Source organism: Peromyscus eremicus, chromosome 10 (assembly GCF_949786415.1).
Source record: "Peromyscus eremicus chromosome 10, PerEre_H2_v1, whole genome shotgun sequence".
NCBI classification, from domain to species: domain Eukaryota; kingdom Metazoa; phylum Chordata; class Mammalia; order Rodentia; family Cricetidae; genus Peromyscus; species Peromyscus eremicus.
The window spans coordinates 1,570,177-1,585,923 of record NC_081426.1 but is presented as its reverse complement, the minus strand read 5'-3'; the positions used below and the strand labels follow the sequence as shown (position 1 = coordinate 1,585,923).

The 15,747-nt window shown below is 41.5% G+C and overlaps 1 protein-coding gene across 1 annotated transcript; it reads right to left on the bottom strand.

The window, feature by feature from the left end:
• Nucleotides 1–761: 761 nt before the first annotated feature.
• On the bottom strand, nt 762–1,121 carry LOC131920743 (small ribosomal subunit protein eS27-like). The gene has a single exon (XM_059275188.1). The coding sequence runs from the start codon at nt 1,119–1,121 to the stop codon at nt 882–884; it is 240 nt and encodes a 79-aa protein (XP_059131171.1). The 3' UTR covers nt 762–881.
• Nucleotides 1,122–15,747: the final 14,626 nt, after the last annotated feature.

The following is a 15,747-nucleotide window of genomic DNA, read 5'->3' as shown; positions in this document are numbered from 1 at the left end:
GGAGTGCCTGCCCCTTCCTGGGTTCACTTTAAGTATACAACTGTCATTACGAAGTGCTCACACTCTCAGATTCTATGGGGCTAAGACATGGAACATGAACAATAAACAAGGAAAAAACAGTTTCAGGGAGCGATAAGGGCTGTGCATAAAGAGAAATTGAGCTGTGAGCGGCAAGTGAAGACACTGTAGACAGAAGGTCAGAGACAACCTGTGATGAAATAACAGGACACAGGAACCTCCATGATGCATCTTGTGGGGAGTGCCTCAGGCACTGAGGAGAATAAATGCAGAAGTCCTCACTCAGACATTCACTGGTTGGCCTGAGAAACTGCCAAGAGGCCAGCGCAGCTAGAGCAAATGAGGTCAGAGGGTGGCAAGGGGCCAGAGCATGCAGGGACTGGCAGGGGCGCCAGGACTGCAGATGCACTATAAACACACCGAGCAGCTGCTGGAGGCTTGAGAGGAGAGGGAACAGCATCAAACATCTCTAAGGCTCATTCTGGCTGCAGAGTGCTCAGAAGTGAGACCTAGAGCATCAGTGAGGGACCGCACAGGCCGCAAAGGCTGACTGTCATTGGACAGGACAGAAATGTCTGTAGAGTGGGTGCTCATTAACTATTTGTTTAATGAATGCATTTTTCATTGTACTATCTTATTTTCAGGAAACTTCCATGTGACCCTTTTTTTATAGAAGTACTGAATATCATACAAATTCTTTTTTTTTGTCCATAATTAAAACTTTACTGAAAAACTGACACCAAAATAGGAGATCACTGTTATATACTTTATAAAATAAAACACAGTTACATTGTCTTGGTAGAGTCACTGAACTTGATAAAGCTTTCTGTGAAAAACACAAACTCAGGAACTTGTATAGATGATTAGAGTTGCTTTCTTCTAAGTGAACAGCCTTCTGTGAGCCCGGCTTTTCCTCCTGTGGGCTGGCACAACACTGCTGAACCACCTCTGCAGAGAACCACTGTAGGAGCATGGCTGAAAACTGTAGCAATCTTGTAGCAACCTGGACATTTCACATCTGGGCTCTGAACCAGCCGTTTCTTCTTATTGTTTTTCTTTTCCTCTTCCAAGGAAGGGTGTAATAGATCTCTAGCCAGAGGCATGGTGACGGCTTGGCCAGCACCGGCGCTCCAGATCTCTACAAATTCTATGTATAGAAGGCTCTTTCACATTTCCACCTCATAGAAAGGCTCAAACAATGCCATCTCTCTTTTCTAATATAAATTATTAGCACTTTTAATTATATGTTGACTCATGTACATAAAAATTTAAGATTTTATAGTACCATATTCCCCAATTTGATCATTAGACCAGAGTGGCTAAATCTTCTAGTCCCTGTTCTGGAAGAGAAATATCCTTCAAAAACTACATTTGGTAAGTTCTGATGCTATAGCCAAGACTGACTGTGTGCTTGCCATAGCCAGGTCCTTTTGTAAAGCCCTCCATGTTTGAGTCTCATGACCAGCTAGTATGGGGAGATACTAGCTCGCTCATTCTGCCTACAATGTCTGCTAAGATGCACCACCCAGAACCCACTTCCATCAGGTATTTGCCAGCTCAACTGCCTATAGTGCTGAGGGTACATGACCCTAGCTAGCAGAATCTACAAATTTCAAGGGCTGCCTTACCCAGGTCATATTCCTTCCCAGACCATGTTCCTTCTATGTCCAATGATGGACTAACTTATGGAGGTGAGGCATGGTCATCTTAGAAACCCTGGTGTGGGACACTGAGGTTGCTGTGGGGCCTGCATCGTAGCTCAACTGTTCTTCCATCACAGATTCAATATTCTACAGGCTAAACTCTGTCTCAGGGACTGTCTCTGGGAACCAAAACTATGATAAATATTCTCCTTCTTTCTCTTAACTGGAACATCCCAGTGGCACAGGAATAAATGTCAATAATTAGGACTGCGTTTGCTTTTCCCGGAGACCATTGGATGTGGCATTCAAGCTCTGGTCCATGGAATGAAAGTGGAAGTCATGTATGCAACTTCCACAAAGAGGAAAAGTGCTCCTCTCTGTGTCCCACTTCTTCTTCCTGCAGTTGAAATGCAGACAAGAAGTCTAGAGTGGCAGCAGCCACCTTACCCACTACTGACAAGCAACAAGAGAAAAAGGAGGCATTGTGCAATCATTGGCAGAGGCATTTCATACTTGAGCCAATGTAGCAGCGCAAGTTGTAGTAGATTCAAATTGACTCAAAGTTGATGTGTTCTAAGTCATCACACTGATAGGCGAGGGCAGAACTAGATCCAGACTTGACTGCCAAGTCCACGCTCTCATAACACTACAAGTGGCCTCTGGGAGGAAAATTCAGTGGTAATTTTGTTTGAAGAAGTACACATTGTGATTCTCCCTTGTGAGCCTAGAATAAGGGAGATGGATATTCAAATAAAGTGTTGTAGGCTTTGGATTACCTGCAAGAAATAAGTTTCCATATGTAACTGCCGTGGGAAGTAAAGGAGAGAAGCTGGAGATGTGGCTCTTTCCATGGAGATTTGAGCAATGAGAAAATGTAAATTACTGTAGAAATAATTATCCAGTGATACTTTGCAGGAGATACAGATGTCAGCACTGGTAAGATCATAAATCATATAGACTCACAGTTCCTCTCTACATATAAGCAAAGCCTTTCTCTTTCTAGGGTGATGAGAGGTGGAAGCAGGCATAGCACTTCAGGCATGATCTACTGGGACAGGAGAGGAAGTAGTCATCTCCAGATATAAGCAGGTGGTCCAGGAGAGAAAGGCTAGGCTCAGTTAAGAATCTGAGATAAACAATATGACAGTCTCAGGGTGAAGCCCCACTCGAAGCCTTACGTGTCCAATCTTCCCAGCTTTGGGTTCATTGCACCTTACTGCTAAAGACAGCATTTTGTTTGTTTGTTTGTTTTTCAGGACAGGGTTTCTCTGTGTAGCTTTGGCGCCTTTCCTGGAACTCACTCTGTAGCCCAGGCTGGCCTTGAACTCACAGAGATCCACCTGCCTCTGCTTCCCAAGTGCTGGGATTAAAGGCATGAGCCACCACTGCCTGGCTTAAGCACAGCCTTTTAAGCCTCAAGGACTAAGGTCACTTATTGCAACCCTGTTTTCCCCAAAAAGAAAATATTTCTCCTCATGATCTAGGGTCCCTGAGCACTAGTACATCAGGGAGAGAGTCACAGCCCCTAGGTAACTAGCTCATCGGAGTCACCACAGATTAACCACTGCTGGGGTAGGTCGTTTGGGAATCAAGAGACTCATTGCTCTCTAGATCATTGTGGGCCCTACCCTCCAAGATTCAACTGCCCTCTAGCACTGAACAGCAGCACATGCCAGTGTTGTCCTGTCTCAGACCTAACCAGAACTAAGCTCTCAAATCACAGAGCCAGTGGATAAAATATCTAGTTCCAAGATTTGCCCAAACCTCATCTGGTTAAATTAATATAGAACAGAATAGCATACATGGACTCTGCCCAATGTCATCACCTTGTCACATTGCAGTCACCATCTAAACAGTCCTGGGTGGAAGTAGCTGCACTCTGTGTGGGGAAATGCATGGCCTATGAAATCAAACAGACATTGGATATAAAGCCCAGCTCTGCCATTTGCCAGTTACATAGGTATGTGTGCAGGTCTTGACTTCTATCACCTAAGTCCTATGGGTACTAACCACACTGTGGAGCAGCTCTTGAGAGCTGGAGGACAGGCACCCAGAACACAGGAACTGTCCCATAAATGTCTGCCGTTCTTACAGACAGAAAGCTAGACTCGGCTTGATAGAAACTTTATCTTGGAATGAAATTATCAAATCCCCTCAAAAGCAAACCATAGTGAAAAGGGAATTTGTTCCAGAGTATTTAACTTTACATGAAATGTTTTCTAATTTCCATGGCCCTGAATGAGTGCCCCTCCCCCAGAAAATCTTACCAAAGTCCTCTCTTCATGTTTCTTGCATCCTACTCACACACACCAGCTAGATGGTGGCCTCTAAATCCATACTTCCATAGCCCAGAGGATACTGTTGTTTCATTGGTTTTGTTTGAGACAGGGTAGCCCATACTGGCCTCAAATTTGCTAGTTACCAAGGCTGACCTTGAACTTTTGGTTCTCCAGCCTCTACCTTCCATGCACTGTAATTTCAGGCCCATACCACCATACTCAGTTTCCATAGTGTTAGGACCAAACCCATGGTTTCATGAGTGGTCAACAAGCATTCTACCAACTTAAGTTCTTGGCTCTCACACAGATCTATTCTCATGTCCCCAGCCAAGTCATTAAGCTGAGCTTCATGGATAGCTACTTCCCTCACCAGGTCAAAAGCTGCTGGATAACAATATTCACGCTATTCTCCTCTCATCCTAAACACTTAGTGCATGTCTGGCATACAGTAGATGCTCTGGAGATACCTGGTAAAATTAAACCCATTTAATAAACACGGTGACACTGTGACTCCTCCCATGAGTTTCATGAAAACTGCTCTCAGTTCCATGATTCTGATGGTAGAGTGGCTCCTGGGACATAAAGAATTCAGAGACAGTGCCAATTATCTGAGAGACTGTCAATTTAGTCCATATAGTCCACATGGTCCTAGTTAACACTGAGTTAGACTGATAGAATTGTTACTACAAATCTGAAATTAATTCAATTTTAAGCTTTGCTTGCTTTATCAATTCAACTGAAGAGGGAACATACACAAAAGTATCAGAGGAAAAGAATAACCTGTAGTTTTGATGTCCAGTGGATAGTTATTTTATGAGCCAAAGATACTTGAAGTACCTGGGGAAAACTCAAGTCCAAGTGGATCAAAGACCTCAACATAAATCTAGTTACACTAAACTTAATAGAAGAGAAAGTAGAAAGTACACTTGAACGCATTGGCACAGGAGAGCACTTCCTAAATATAACACCAGCAGACACTGAGCGCAACAATTAATAAATGGGACCTCCTGAAACTGAGAAGCTTTTGTAGGGCAAAACACACGGTCAATAAGACAAAAAGACAGCCTACAGAATGGGAAAAGACCTTTACCAACCCCACATCTGACAGAGGACTGATCTCCAAAGTATATAAAGAACTCAAGAAACTAGACATCAAAATACTGAACAATCTAATTAAAAAATGGGCTAAAGAGCTAAACAGAGAATTCTCAAAAGAAGAATCACAAATGGCTGAAAGACATCTAAAGAAATGTTCAACATCCTTAGTCATCAGAGAAATGCAAATCAAAATGACTCTGGGATACCACCTTACACTGGTCAGAATGACAATGATCAAAAACACTAATGACAGTCAATGTTGGAGAGGATGCAGAGCAAAGGGAACACTCCTCCACTGTTGGTGGGAGTGCAAACTTGTACAACCACTGTGGAAATCAGTATGGCGGTTTCTCAGAAAATTGGGAATCGATCTACCTCAAGACCCAGCCATACCACTCTTGGGCATATACCCAAGGAATGCTCAATCATACCACAAAGATACATGTTCAACTATGTTCATAGCAACACTATTCGTAATAGCCAGAACCTAGAAACAACCTAGATGCCCATCAACTGAAGAATGAATTAAGAAAATATGGTACATATACACAATGGAGTACTACTCAGTAGAGAAAAACAATGACAGCATGAAATTTGTAGGCAAATGGATGGAACTAGAAAACATCATCCTGAGTGAGGTAACCCAAACCCAGAAGGACAAACATGGTATGTACTCACTCACAAGTGGATTCTAGATATAAAGTAAAGAACAATCAGACTGCAACCCACAGAACCAGGGAGGCTATATAGCAGGGGGGACCCTAGGATGACTATGGCTTATAATAAGTTTTGGTTTTACCCAATCACTGGGCAAGCCTCAATCAAACATTTCACTATTAGGATAGAATTTATACTGTATCAAGCTGATAATAGAAAAATTAATTAATTAATTAATAATAAAAATGCTCATCAACTCTATGTCAACGAACAGACAATTGAACAATTGTCAGAAACAGCTGTACACACACACTCGTACATGCACACACATGAGAGCGAGCTTTGGTGAAAGCACTTGCAGCATACATTCTGAAAATGACATCAGCAGAGCTAAATCTTTGCAGACGGCATCCCATATCCAGAATGTCCCACCTCAGCCTAATTTATGCAATTAACAGAAATATGTCCGATAACAGTGGATAAAAATCAGTTGTGACATGAAAGCCATACAGTTTTAACTCTGGGTTTTGGGTAACTCCAAACATGGCATATGATACATACATAAATCTATCCTGGTATGAGTGAGGGCCAGTTGCCTGGGGCATTACAGGTGACATGGTGGCTCAGTGAACGAACACAACAAGAAAGTGTTGTCACTCGGAATACCAAGTGACGTAATCTATCTAGTCCAGCTAAAGGATTTAGTATTAAGACTACACTAAACATCACAGCAAAAATATGTAGCATGCATAAAATTAACTACACATAATTTACATGGGTTGGATGACAGAACGTTTTTTTAAAGAAAATTTATTCATTCATTCTACATATCAACCAAAGATCTACCTCCTCCTTCATCCCACCCCCTCCCAGCCTCCCCTCCCAACCCACCCTCCCCTCCCCCCAACAAGAAGGCAAGGCCTCCCATGGGGAGGTACATCCAGTAGAGGCAAGTCCAAGCCCTTCCCCCTGCCCAAAGGCTGTATGAGGTGTCCCATCATAGGTAGTGGGCTCCAAAAAGCCTGCTCATGCATCAGGGATGAACTCTGATCCTACCGCCAGGGGGTCCTCCAAGCAGATCAAGCTACACAGTTGTCTCACCATGCATGGGTCTAGTCCAGTCCCATGCAGGCTCCACAGCCATTGATCCAACCTCCATGAGTTCCCACTAGTTTGGCCTGGTTGTCTCTGCAGGTTTCCCCATTACCATCCTGATGCACCAGCTCACAGAATCCCCCATCCCTCTCCCTGACCAGACTCCCAGAGCTCTGCTGGGTGCCTAGCCATGGATCTCCACATCTGCCCCCACCAACCACCACCAGAGAAAAGCTCTAAGATGACAGTTAGGGCATTCACCAATCCGATCACTGGGGTAAGCCAGCTCAGTTCAGGCACCCTCTCTACCATTTCTAGCAGTCTAAGCCAGGCTCATCCCTGAGGACATCTGGCAACTCCCCCAGTACTGGGCCTCCCCTCATCCCTACCATCATGGTATCTCCCCCCATCTCCCTCCACCATGGTATCTCCCTCACTGCTCTCCCATTCCATCCCTGTTCCAGGTTGACCATCCCATTCCCCCACGTTCTCATCCCCCAACCCCTACCCTCCACTGCCCACCCCTCATCCCCAGTCCAACCATGAAGATTTCATCTATCGCCTCCTCCCAGGGTGACCCACCCGTCCCTCGTTGGGTGTCCCATCCCCCTCCCCCCACCCCCGTCAGCCAGCCTCTCCAGAGTCGTGGGTTGTTATCTGCTTATCCTTTGCTTTACATGTAGTATCCACTTATGAGTGAGTGCATACCATGTTTGTCCTTCTGAGTCTGGGTTACCTCACTCAGGATGATGTTTTCTAGTTCCATTCATTTGCCTGCAAATTTCATGATGTCATTGTTTTTCTCTACTGAGTAGTACTCCATTGTGTATATGTAACACATTTTCTTAATCTATTCTTTAGTTAAGGGGCATCTAGGTTGTTTCCAGGTTCTGACTATTACGAATAATGCTGCTATGAACACAGTTGAGCATGTGTCCTTGTGGTATGATTGAGCATTCCTTGAGTATATGCCCAAGAGTGGTATAGCTGGGTCTTGAGGAAGATTGATTCCCAATTTTCTGAGAAACTGCCACACTGATTTCCAAAGTGGCTGTACAAGTTCGCACTCCCACCAACAGTGGAGGAGTGTTCCCCTTGCTCCACATCCTCTCCAACATAAGCTGTCTGCAGTGCTTTTAATCATTGCCATTCTGACAGGTGTAAGGTGGTATCTCAGAGTCATTTTGATTTGCATTTCTCTGATGACTATGGATGTTGAGCAATTCCTTAAACATCCATCTTTCAGCCATTTGAAATTCTTCCTTTGAGAATTCTGTTTAGCTCTATAGCCCATTTTTTAATTGGATTGTTCATTATTTTGATGTCTAGTTTCTTAAATTCTTTATATATTTTGGAGATGAGCCCTCTGCAAGATATGAGGTTGGTGAAAATCTTTTTTCCATTCTGTAGGCTGTTGTTTTGTCTTATTTACTGTGTTCTTTGCCTTACAGAAACTTCTCAGTTTCAGGAGGTCCCATCTATTAATTGTTGCTCTCAGTGTCTGTGCTACTGGTGTTATGTTTAGGAAGTGGTCTCCTGTGCCAATGTGTTCAAGAGTACTTCCTACTTTCTCTTCTATCAAGTTCAGTGTAACTGGTTTTATATTGAGGTCTTTGATCCACTTTGACTTGATTTTTGTGCATGGCAATAGATATGGATCTATTTGCAATCTTCTACATTTTGACATCCAGTTATGCCAGCACCATTTACTGAAGATGCTTTCTTTTTTCCATTGTACAGTTTTGGCTTCTTTGTCAAAAATCAAAAGTTCATAGGTGTGTGGATTAATGTCAGGGTCTTCAATTAGATTCCATTGATTCAAGTGTCTGTTTTTATGCCAGTATCAAGCTGTTTCTACTACTATAGCTTTATAGTAGAGCTTGAGGTCAGGGAGGGTGAAGCCTCCAGAGGTGGCTTTGTTGTACAGGATTCTTTTAGCTATCTTGGGTTTACTGTTTTTCCAAATGAACTTGAATATTGGTCTTTCCAGGTTTGTGAAGAATTGCATTGGGATTTTGATGGGGATTGCATTGAATCTGTAGATTGCTTTTGGTAAGATTGCCATTTTTACTATGTTAATCCTACCTATCCATGAGCATGGGAGATCTTTCCATTTTCTGATATCTTCTTCAATTTCTTTCTTTAGAGACTTAAAGTTCTTGTCATACAGATCTTTCACTTGCTTAGTTAGAGTTACCCCAGGGTATTTTATATTATTTGTGGCTATTGTAAAGGGTGATGTTTCTCTGATTTCTTTCTCAGCTCATTTATCATTTGTATATAAGAGGGCTACTGATTTTTTGAGTTAATCTTGTATCCTGCCACATTACTAAAGGTGTTTATTAGCTGAAGGAGTTCCCTGGTAAAATTTTTGGGGTCACTTATGTATACTATCATATCATCTGCAAATAGTGAAAGTTTGACTTCTTCCTTTCCAATTTCTATCCCCTTGATCTCTTTTTGTTGTCTTTTTGCTCTAGCTAGAATTTCAAGTAGCATATTGAATAAATATGGGGAGAGCAGACATCCTTGTCTTGTTCCTGATTTTAGTGGAATAACTTGGAATTTCTGTCCATTTCATTTGATGTTGGCTGTTGGCCTGTTGTAAATTGCCTTTATTATGTTTAGGTATGTTCCTTGTATTCCTGAACCTCAGTTCAAGCCTCCCTGTAATTATCTTCATTGGCAGCATCCAGCCAGGTCTATCCCCAGATGGAGAAAAGTACCTTATCAGAGATACCTCTGTACTCTCTAAGAACAGACTAAAGCATCCAGGCTACCTGTTTGAGAAGGCCTGGCAGATGTCTCAATTAAGCTTTACTTCCTCCTTTCCCAAATCTTGCCTCTAGTTCCAGATCTCCCTTTAACTATTACCAGAGGCATCTAGCTGTACACAGGTTGCCTAGCGACTGAGCACACTTTCCCCTACCCTGCAGAAAAAAATGGCAGATAGCTTGGACAGAGAGGAGCCACAGGAAAAAAGAAGGCAGTTTTATTTTCTCCCATTGACCTAGCAACTTATAGATTCTTAACATTTTCTACCAATCACATTTAAGATTATAGTTGACCACATAAGATCCCTCTTTTTAGATATTACCCGAATTTAGCCTTTAGTTAATTCATTTCCCCATTAGTCACTTCCCTTTTGGGTTGAAAATGATAATTAACAATTATTCCCCCTCTATGTGATTCTTATCACCCCTCTGTTTGACCCTGGACACCTGGCTTTGCACTGCCAAGGGATTACTGCTTGTAAGTGTATATGTACCGGGACTCCCAGGGTACAGGAAGGACAAAAAAGAAGATTTGGAAGAATGAATGACTGGACTAAGAGTTTGGAGTGCTGAGATTCTATTTCCCGAAAAAAGTCCTTGCCATTCGTAGTTCTCTCTCCTGAGCCCCTGGGATGTATAATATTAAGTCTGGTCCCTCTAATATTATACAAGAGGTAACATTCCTTCTATTTCTATTGTATGAAACAATTTGAAGAGTATTGATATTAACTCTTCTTTGAAAATCTGGTAGAATTCTATGTTGAAACCATTTGGTCCTGGGCTTTTTTTGGTTGGGAGACTTTTAATGACTGTTTCTATTTCCTTAGGGGTTATTGGTCTATTTAAATTGTTTATCTGGTCTTGATTTAACTTTGGTATGTGGTACCTATCCAGAAAATTGTCCATTTCTTTTAGATTTTCCAATTTTGTGGAGTACAGGTGTTTGAAGTATGACCTGATGATTCTCTGGATTTCCTTGTTATCTGTTTTTATGTCTCCCTTTTCATTTCTGATTTTGTTAATTTGGATGCTCTCTCTCTCTGTCTTTTGGTTAGTTTGGATAATGGCTTGTCTATCTTGTTGATTTTCTCAAAGAACCAACTCTTGTTTCATTGATTCTTTGTATTGTTCTCTTTGTCTTTATTTTATTGATTTCAATTCTCAATTTGATTATTTCCTTCTGTCTATTCCTCTTGGGTGACTTTGCTTATTTTTGTTCTAGAGCTTTTAGGTGTGCTGTTAAGTCACTTAACTTTCTCCATTTTCCTTATGTGGGCATTTAGTGCTATGAATTTTCCTCTTAGCACTGCTTTCATAGTTTGGATATGTAGTACATTCATTTTCATTGATCTCTAGGAAGTCTTTTCTTTCTTTCTTCCTTGACCCATTGGTGGTTCAGTTGAGCATTATTCAGTTCCCATATGATTGTAGGCTTTCTGTAATTTTTGTTGTTGTTGAAATCTAACTTTAAGCCATGGTGGTCTGATAGAATACAGGAGGTTATTTCAATTTTTTTGTGTCTGTTGAGATTTGCTTTGTGACCAAGTATGTGGTTGATTTTGGAGAAGGTTCCATGGGGTGCTGAAAAGAAGGTATATTCTTTTTTCTTATGGTGGGATGTTCTGTAGATATTGATTAAGTCTATTTGAGTCATAACATCTGTTATCAGTCTGGCAGATCTGTCCATTCGTGAGAGTACGGTGCTGTGGGATGTTCTGTATGGCAAATGTGTTGCTAATTAGTCAATAAATAAAACACTGATTGGCCATTGGCTAGGCAGGAAGTATAGGCGGGACAAGGAGGAGAATAAAGCTGGGAAGTGGAGGGCTGAGTCAGAGAGACACTGCCAGCTGCCACCATGACAAACAGCATGTGAAGATGCCGGTAAGCCACAAGCCATGTGGCAAGGTATAGATTAATGGAAATGGATTAATTTAAGCTGTAAGAACAGTTAGCAAGAAGCCTGCCACGGCCATACAGTTTGTAACCAATATAAGTCTCGGTGTTTACTTGGTCAGGTCTGAGCGTCTGTGGGACTGGCAGGTGAGAGAGATTTGTCCTGACTGTGGGCCAAGCAGGAAAACTCAAGCTACAGTAGGGTGTTGAAGTCTCCCACTATTAATGTGTGGGGTTTGATGTATGATTTAAGCTTTAGTAATGTTTCTTTTATATATGTGGGTAAGCTTGTATTTGGGGTATAAATGTTCAGAATTGAAACTTCATCTTGGTGGATCTTTCCTGTGATGAGTATGTAATGTCCTTCTTGATCTCTTTTGATTGACTTTAGTTTGAAGTCTATTTTGTTGGATATAAGGATAGCTATACCAGCTTGCTTCTTAAGTCCATTTGATTGGAAAGTCTTTTCCCAGCCTTTTACTCTGAGGTAGTGTCTGTCTGTCTTTGAAGTTGAGGTGTGTTTCTTGTATGCAGCATAAAGATGGGTCCTGATTTTGTATCCATTCTGTTAGCCCCTGTGTCTTTTTATAGGTGAATTAAGTCCATTGATATTAAGGGATATTAATGACCAGTGATTGTTCATTCCTGTTATCTTTTGGTGATAGTGTGTAGTGGGTAGCCATTCCAGCTTTGACCTGGAAGTACCACCCCCTTTGAGGCTTCAGTAACTGTCACGCCTATATATAAGGCAGAGCCAAGAGAGGACCCCTGAAGACCTATGGGCCAGCTCTCCTGGTTCCTGGATCCTGGATGCTGGAGGTGGACTGAGCAGAGTTCTCCAGAGAACACCTCTGGACTGTGCTACACCTTTTCCAAACCCTGTAACCTCACCCTTCACTTGTAAGTTACCCCACAAAATAAACCTCCCTTTTAACTATGTGGAGTTGCCTTAATAATTAAACCAATATTTGGCACTCATGTGGGGCAAATTCCAAAGGCCTGGGTGGCTCCCATCCTCAGCCTCCTCCCTAGCTGGTGGGTACCTAAACCTGCCTGCAGAGTTCCATATAACCAGGAAACGCCTACACAGTTCCATTCCTGAAAAGGGGTAACAGCTAAGTCCGGTCTCAGAGGTGTTCCCCCTCCTCCCTGAGTGCCAGCTCCCTGCCATCTTGGCTTCTGCCTTCAGCTGCCTCCAGCCAAGGTCGCCAGCAGGACCTGCTTTGGAGCTATACCAGCACCTCCTGCTGGCTGAAAAGTGCTACTACACCCCCCAAAACCACTGAGAGGTAAGATAAGCAAGCCAGCATTTTATTTCAAGCAAAAGTACTTGATAATTTTACACCTTAAAACTGACTAACAAATTTTGAGTAATTCTTGTAATATGGCCGACAACATTACCTCACAAGAATTTAAAAACTTTTTTGCCTGTATGATGAAGGTTCCTGGAAATATATGACCTTCCTAAGGCATATCTGGCCTGTACCATTTTGGCATTCATCGTAATAATTCACACAGTGTTCAAATACTGGTTTAATAATAAGAACAAAGATGAGTCATTATTGGGACTGATACAGGCTTTGAAGGACAGCAATGAAGGCTTACATAAAAAGATTCTTTCTCTGGAATCTGCTAACAAGGATTTACAAAATGGCTAGTACCCAAAATTGATTTTATTGATAATAAATATGAATGTTTAATGAATAGAACACTAACTCTCCAGAGTGAAGTTGTGGCTACTCAGACACTATATAAGGAAGAAAGATTATCAGTAATTGATAAGATAAGGTCCATGGAATCATATGTTTCAGAAGAACATAGAAACTTCCATGATTCCATGAGAAATCTGAAATCCCTTGCAAGAGAGGAGGTTCACTTCCTAGAACAGACCCTAGGTGCTCATTTGCAAGCCCTGGGAGAAACTCAGTAAACATGATAAGGGACCTAATAAGCAGAAGGGCAAGACCATACAGGTTGTAACATCTCCAAATGGCTCTCATACAATGGCTTATCCTGTCATCATCCATTAGAAGCCAGCAGATGACACATACCTGGAGGCATATATGACATATACATTACAACCAATTTCAACAAGGGACTTTAAAAATATAAAGGAAGCAGTAGTTATGTATGGGATACACTCCACATATGTAAGACAGATGTTAAATTCATGGTCTACCTCACATAGAATCATTCCAGATGACTGGCATCAGTTAATTTCAGGTGTTCTAGAATATAGCCAGCAGTTACAGTGGAAAAGCTGGTTGAGAGAAAAGGCAAGAAATTCAGAACAACAAGGTAAACTCAGAGGTTTTGAGATCTCCCAAGATCAAATACTTGGTGAGGGATGTTTTGCTGACAGGAATATACAAGCCAGTTATGATGAGCATTCAATATCCCTATGTCATACAGCAGCTCTAAATGCTTGGGAAAAAAATTCCAGAACCTGGAAAACCAACTGAGGTATACACAAAGATATTTTAGGGACCGCATGAACCCTTCACTGATTTTTTACAAAGGCTGAACACAGCTATAACAAAAGCTGTGTCAGATAAAGAATTAAGAAAAATATTAACTGAATCCTTGGTTTTCAACAATGCTAATGCAGAATGCAAAAGAATACTTACACTGTTAAAGGTCAGATCAGCTCCTTTGGAAGAATGGATTCAGTATACTAATGGTGTTGAGTCTCTTAACTACAGTAATGAAGCTTGGATAGGAGAAACAAATCCCAGAGGTGAAAGAAGGCTCCGTGGTACCAAATGTTTTAAATGTAGTACACCAGGTCATTTCAGTAAAAACTGTACATGAGGTGCTTCTAGAAGTAATACTCCTTCTAGAAATAGCCCAAACAGGAGACCCCAACCTCCTGGATTATGTAGAAGATGTGGCAAAGGCCGACATTGGACCAGTGAGTGCAGATCAAAAATAGATATATGAGGCAACTCTTTACTGGTGGGAAATGCCTCAGGGGGCCTCTTGCAGGCCCCCAAATTGAACGTGGTACAAACATTTCCAGCCACTGTGGAAGAAATTCCTCTCCAGAACAACTGAATAAACCAATGCCTAATGTAAAAACCGATACTGCAATGGATGATAAAACAGCTCTGATAGATGAATCACAATTTCCAAATAACACAATAAAACAAATATTTTGGCAGACTTCCATAAATGAACAAAGACCAAAGCTTAGAATTCAAATTAATGATGTGGTTGTGGAGGGCCTGGTAGACACAGGTGCGGATGTGATTATAATTACACCAAAATCATGGCATCTAAATTGGCCTCTTCAAAAGGTAGATGTCTGACTTCTAGGGATTAGAACCCTATCTCAGATAAAACAGAGTTTGAGATGGGTTGAATGCACAGGGCCAGAATGACAGAGAGAAAGGATGAAGCCATATGTAGCAAATATAGCAGTAAATCTTTGGGGCCGAGATCTGTTACAACAGTGGAATACCCAGATTAAAATTCCTACACTCTCAGAAAAGGAATACAGACCAATGCATGTTTATAGGAATAATATCATAACATGCTATAAAAAAACAGTCACCAACCATTCAGGCTGTACACAAACAGAGCACAACTGCTGTTGAACTCACAAAAGTACCAACTGTCTTACCTTTAAAATGGCTAACTAATAAACCTGTCTGGGTTAGACAATGGCCTTTGACAAAAGAGAAGCTACAAGCTTTAGAACAGCTGGTTCAAGAGCAGTTAAATGCTCAACACATTGAAGAATCTACCAGCCCTTGGAATATGTTATTAAAAAAAAGTCTGGTAATTGGAGAATGCTCACAGATCTGAGAGCTATTAATAAAGTAATTCAGCCAATGGGCTCCCTACAGACTGGGATGCCCTTGCCCTCTCTGCTACCTAAAGAATGGCCTATAATAGTTATTGACTTAAAAGACTGTTTCTTTACCATACCCTTACAAGAAAATAATAGAGAAAAATTTGCCTTCACAGTACCTAATTATAACAATTCCCAGCCAGTCAAGAGATATCAATGGAAGGTCTTCCCACAGGGAATGTTAAACAGCCCTACCTTGTGCCAATACTTTGTACAAAAACCATTGGAGATAATTCATGTAAAGTTTCCACAATCCATAATTTATCACTATATGGATGATATCCTATTAGCTGATCCAAAGTTAGACACATTAGAAAGCATGTTTGAAGAAGTAAAAAAAGTTTTGTCTCGCTGAGGACTGCAAATTGCTCCTGAAAAGGTACAAAGAGGAGATTCTATCAATCACTTAGGATATAAGATAGAGCTACAAAAAA